At 47.9% G+C, this 5743-nt stretch overlaps 1 protein-coding gene across 1 annotated transcript in view; it reads left to right on the top strand.

Annotated features, from left to right (window-relative positions):
• Positions 1-575: 575 nt before the first annotated feature.
• The window catches only part of Kdelr2 (KDEL (Lys-Asp-Glu-Leu) endoplasmic reticulum protein retention receptor 2), a 15507-nt gene continuing 10339 nt past the window's right edge, over positions 576-5743 (top strand). Inside the window, exon 1 of the mRNA XM_013023395.1 lies at positions 576-800. Within this exon, the coding sequence (XP_012878849.1) occupies positions 710-800 (91 nt within the window). The 5' untranslated portion in view covers positions 576-709. The remainder of the gene's footprint in view (positions 801-5743) is intronic.

The following is a 5743-nucleotide window of genomic DNA, read 5'->3' on the forward strand; positions in this document are numbered from 1 at the left end:
ACAAGGTGAGCCATGGGTGCCTGGCACCTTCTTGTGATCTATTTCCTCAACCTATAGAAAGAAATGTTCAATGTCCTCTCTAATTTTACACTACCATTTCCCACCCCACCCCCCATTTTCTTCGCCAGTGCTAGGGGTCAAGTGCTCTACCACTGAGCTACACTCTCTTCCAGCTTTCTCTCGCAAGACAGTCCCCAGAACGGTTAAAAAAAAAATTGGAATCCCAACTTCAACTGCATCCTTCTGCATCGACCTCCAATGTCGACCTTGAGTGACGTGAACACGAATTATTTTTGCATACAAGAATGTAGTCTATGGCCAGTGGGAAGGGGGATGGGAAGAGAACTATCACCAGCGAATGTCATCTCAAAAGTAAAAGCGAATCGCCGGCGCAGAGAAGAAGCCAAAATCCTTGGCAGATGGAAGTTGGGGAGGATTGGGTGATCTCAGCGGGAAGCCAAGGCGGGCTGGTGGAGAAGAGCCAAATCTCCGGCGCGTTCCCCTTAAAGGGGCGGGGCACGGAAGGCGGGGCCTGGATGTAGCCCGCTCTCCCAGAATGCCCCGCGAGCGCGCGCGCGCGACGGCAGTTCGGCCACGTCCCTGGCCACGTCGCGCCGCTCTCGCCATCTTCTCCGCTTCCTCTCAGGGGCCGCCGCCTCCTTAGTCGCCGAGCTCCGTGGCCGCCGCGCCAACTGTCGCCGCTGCCGCCATGAACATCTTCCGGCTGACCGGGGACTTGTCCCACCTGGCGGCCATCGTCATCTTGCTGCTGAAGATCTGGAAGACGCGCTCCTGCGCCGGTGAGCGGCCGGGCCAGGCCCTGAGAAGCCGGGGCGCGGGGCCGGGTTCCGAGGACCCGTCGGCCTCGGTCGCTCCGGGACACCCCCCCACACCCCTCTCTGGGATCGTGGCGGCCCGACACCCCGCGCCTCTCCTGCCGACGTGACGGATACCGTGACCCGAGGGTGGGGAGCACCCTGCCGCCCCTCGGGGTGCGCAGGGCCGGGCCCTCCGTCCTGGCGAACTTGAGTCGTCCGGGCGTGGGGGCGCTGACCGGACTGCGCGGTGTGGGGGAGGAGGGTGCTGCTGTGGTGTCTGAAAAGTTTGGGAGGGGAGCGGGGGTCCGGTGGGCGTGTCCCGCGCCTCGGACTTGTCTTGGGGCGCTTCTCAGGCCGAGGTCCCGCGCTGAAGGTGTGTGGCAGGGCCGGGGGTGGGGTAGGGGGTGTCCTCGAATCAGTGGGATTGGCGGGAGAAATTGGGGCCGGACCGTGGCCTGACGTGGCAGCCGGACCACTCCAGGGGGGCGGCGGCGACCAGGGGAAGAGGTCATCCTTATGTCCACCCTGTCCCCTAAGGGATTGGGCCGTGGGTTAAGTTCTAGGCTATGGAGTGTGGTACCGAGCCTGTGCAGGGAGTTGTGTAGGCTGCACCCCAGTCCTCGGGGCCCCGGATCGGTGGCAGGCGCCGCAGGCAGGGCTGGGGGAGTGGAGTGAGTGAGTGTGTGTGTGTGTGTGTGTGTGTGTGTGTAGTTCGGAGAAGCGAACTGGTTTTGTTTCGCTGTAATAACGGGTTCTCGAAAAACTGCAGCGCTGGGTACTGCCGAGATCCCTTGTGCTTCCATGCAGTTCCTAGCTCCACGTCACCAGTGAGTTGGCCCAGCCCCTCCCCCGAAGTCTGAACACTCTTATAAGTCTTGCTGGGAGGAGGCCGGGGAAACAATCTTTCCCAGATAATAATAGCATCCGAGTCTTACATTTCCTTAACCCAAAAGCTTAAGAAATATACATTTTAAAACCTTTTTTTTAAATTTTTTTTTTCTTGTGTTGGTACTGGGGCTTGAATTCAGCCTAAATGCTGTCTCTTAGCTTTTTCTGCTCAAAGCTGATGCTCTAACCACTTAGGCCATAACTCCACTTCCAGCTTTTTGGTGATTAGTTGGATATAAGAGTCTCATGGACTTTCCTGCCCAGGCTAGCTTCCAACAGTGATCCTCTGTCTCAGACTCCTAGGTTTAAAGCCATTAGCCACTGGCACCCAGTTAAAATTGTTTATTAAAATGACAGGACTGGGCTGGGAAGGTGGCTCAGTGGTAGAGCACTTGCCTTGCATGCCTGAGGCCCTGGGTTCAATTCCTCAGCACCACATAAGCAAAAAGAAAAAAGCTGGAAGTGGCACTGTGGCTCAGGTGGTAGAGTGCTAGCCTTGAGCTGAAGAGCTGAGGGACAGCGCCCAGGCCCAGAGTTCAGGCCCCATGACCAGACCCAAAAAACAAACAAATAAAATAAAATGACAGGACTTCCTTAATCTTAGTTCTAATTGTATGCCTCGCCCATGGAAGGGGAGATAGCTTTTGAAGAACTCAAGAACTTAATTTTTTGAGAGGTAGAGAAAGATAGAAGTGCTGAAGAACCTGTAGGACAGAGATTCCATTCATCTGGTTAATTTATAAAAATCTCCACATCTAAAGTAACACCATGTCTTTGATTTTGTTGTCTGTGGCACTTGCCTGTTTCTCTAGAACATAGCTGAGATTCAGGAAGTAAGCAAAACCAAAAAAGACCTTTGAGCAATCAAAATAAATGTTACAAAGTCCATTTACTGAACTAATGTGTCTGACTTGGAGGTAATGTCTCAGTTTTTATGTAGTTCCATGGGGCTCCATTGCAGTGACTGTAAATTAATAAATTTCAGTCATTATGATAGTTAACAAATACACTGCTATATACTAAGTAGTCAGCTAAGTGCTTTATATGGCTGATCCTAGGCAATGCTTAAAATAACCTTGTGGGGTAGATGCTGTTATCTCTGTTCTGAGAGCAGAGGAAGCTTAGGGAGATGAGCAAAGTAGTGTTTGAGCCAGAGTTGAAACACAGTAATTTACAGTTAATGATTTTGAATAAATTCATTTGGTTTGGCCTAAGCAGTTTTGGTGTAAATGTTTAACAAAACACCGATAGTTTAAATGTAATAGTTTAGGTTCTTTAGTTTTGTGTTGCTTCAGAATCTTTGAATCTATTCATCTTGCTTCTGTTTCTTATAATCGCCTTTTCTGGAAGGTGGTTTTAAAGGTGAGGTACTATGCTGTCTTCCAAACTGAGATGTTTGGGAGAATTGAGTGCAGCCTCAGAAATAGAATTCTTAAGAGGACCTTAAGTAACAACGAGAAAGGGGAAGTGTCTTTTTCCCCCTTCTCTTCTCATTTGGGAGATTTAGAATATTAAAGAAAATGTTATTATTTCAGCTGAAATGATGAGAAAGGTAAGTAGATGGGCTCAGTTTGTGGTTGTTCCCCAAGTATTCCGTAGGCATTATTAAACTATTCTCATTGTCACACATAGGATGCTTTTCCTTATGGCATGTGAGTTTTCACAGCCTTTAAAAAATTAAGACCAAGGTCATTCAGAATTATGTGCTAAATTTGACTAGCTACATTGTTTTTCCATACTAAATTATAAAAGTTGTTTAGAGACTTTTGAAAGAGTAAGAACTTGATAAGAGTTTCTCAGATAACTGGAATAGGAGACATGTATATCCAGGTTGTATTTCTCTCTTGAAAATACCGGTATGAGGTAAGCCAGGCACTGGTGGCTCACACCTGTAATCCTAGCTACTCAGGAGGCTGAGATCTGAGGAGTGCGGTTCAAAGCCATCCCTGGCAGGAAAGTCCGTGAGACTCTTATCTTCAGTAAACCACTCCGAAAACTGGAAGTGGCTGGCGCAGTGACTAAAGTGGTAGAGCGCTAGCCTTGAGCTGAAGAGCTGAGGGACAGCGCTCAGGCCCAGAGTTCAAGCCCCATGACCAACAAAAAAAAAACAAAACCAAAAAACCAGAAGTGGTGCTATGGCTCAAGTATTAGATCACTAGCTTTAAATATAAAAAGGCTCAGGGACAGTACCCAGGCCCTGAGTTCAATTAGCCTGGTGGGGGGGCGGGGATAAATACTGGTATGAGTGGTATGAGGTTCATTTTAGGATTTCCACAGTTCTCTCTTTAACATGGCTGGAGCTGCAAAACCACATACATTTCTTTCCTAGGGGTGAGAGATGAGGCAGGGTGGTGAGAAAACTAGAGATGCAGTTATCTGGTAGTCTAATCCCAGAGCCCCTACATTAAGAACCCTTTTTTAAATGGGGGCAAGGAGTTAGCCTTGTCTGAATCTGCATTCTTTTATTGTTGCCTCTGCCATTGTTATGACAGAGGGCTACCAAAGTTCATATTTCTAAACTACTAGGGCAGTTTGATGTTCAAGTGGTCACTTTCTTTTTGTTCTAGACCCTGACCTGGAAAATCTCGGGAGAACAAGCAGTGGTTCTTAGATGAAGGGCTTCAATTTATGTTTTCCTGTAGTCTAGTAAGTTCTAATAGTGTTGTATCTACTGTGCTTAAATAACTAGGGAAGTCCTTCTGACAGTCAGCTACCTAGCCTTCCTCCTCTGGTCACTTTTCCTCCCCTTAGCTGCTCTTCTGTAGGCTGTCAGCTTTCCAAAACACCAAATATGACCTGAGAAACTGTGTCCTTGTATATCACCTAATTGGATTGTTCACAGTTTTTGTTTTTGGGGTTTTTTGTTTTTGTTTTTGTTTTGCCGGTTAATGGGCCTGAACTCTGAGCCTGGCTGCTGTCCCTGATCTCTTCAGCTCAAGGCTAGTACTCTACCACGTAAGCCACAGCCTCACTTCCGGTTTTTTTTTCTGCTTATATGATGCTGAGGAATCAAACCCAGGGCTTCATGCATGCAAGCCAAGCATTCTACCACTGAGCCACCTTCCCAGCCATCGTTCAGTTTTTTTTTTTTAATTATTTTTTATTGTGAAAATACCGTACAGAGGGGTTACAATTACATGGGGTAGATAATTGTTCACAGTTTTGAAGTAAATTAAAATTGTCCCATCTATTAGAGTTGACTCAAGATTTGTATCACACACATTCCCAGATTCTTCTTGTAGCTGTTGAATACAGGTCTCCCTCTCTTTTTTGGGGGGGGGTGGTCGTGGGGCCTGGGCACTGTCCCTCAGCTCTTCAGCTCAAGGCTAGCGTTCTACCACTTGAGTCATAGCACCACTTCTGGCTTTTTCTGCTTATGTCATGCTGAGGAATCAAACCCAGGGCCTGAGACTTGGAACTCAGGGCCTGGGCACTGTCCCTGAGCTTTTGCTTAAAGCTAGTACTCTAGCACTTGAGCCACAACATCACTTCTGGTTTTTTCTGTTTATGTGGTACTGAGGAATTGAACCCAGGGCTTCATGCATACTAGGCAAACACTCTACCACTAAGCCACATTCCCAGCCCCTGAGCTCAGGTCTCTTTGAGTAATAATTGCTCTGAAACATCTATCTTTCTATCTATCTATCTAATCTATTGTATCTATCTTATATGTCTATTTGCCAGTTCTGGGGCTTGAACTTGGCCTGGGCACTGTCCCTGAGCTTCTTTGTTTGTTTAAAGCTATTGCTCTACTTGAGCCACAGTACTACTTCTGGCTTTTCTGTGTATGTGGTACTGAAAAATCGAACCCAGGGCTTAATGCTTGTAAGCACTCTTCCACTGAGCCACATTCCCAGCCCTGAAACATTTATTAACCACCCATTGTGTACAAAGCACTGAGATATTCAGAGCAGCAGCAGGCAACCAAGTTTCTACTCTTTCGTGTGTGTGTGTGTGTGTGTGTGTGTGTGTGTGTGTGTGTGTGTGTGTGTGTGTGTGTGTGGCTTAAACTCTGGGCTTGGGAGCTATCCCTCAGC

This window comes from Dipodomys ordii, unplaced genomic scaffold (genome assembly GCF_000151885.1).
Source record: "Dipodomys ordii isolate 6190 unplaced genomic scaffold, Dord_2.0 Scaffold68, whole genome shotgun sequence".
In the NCBI taxonomy this organism is placed as follows: domain Eukaryota; kingdom Metazoa; phylum Chordata; class Mammalia; order Rodentia; family Heteromyidae; genus Dipodomys; species Dipodomys ordii.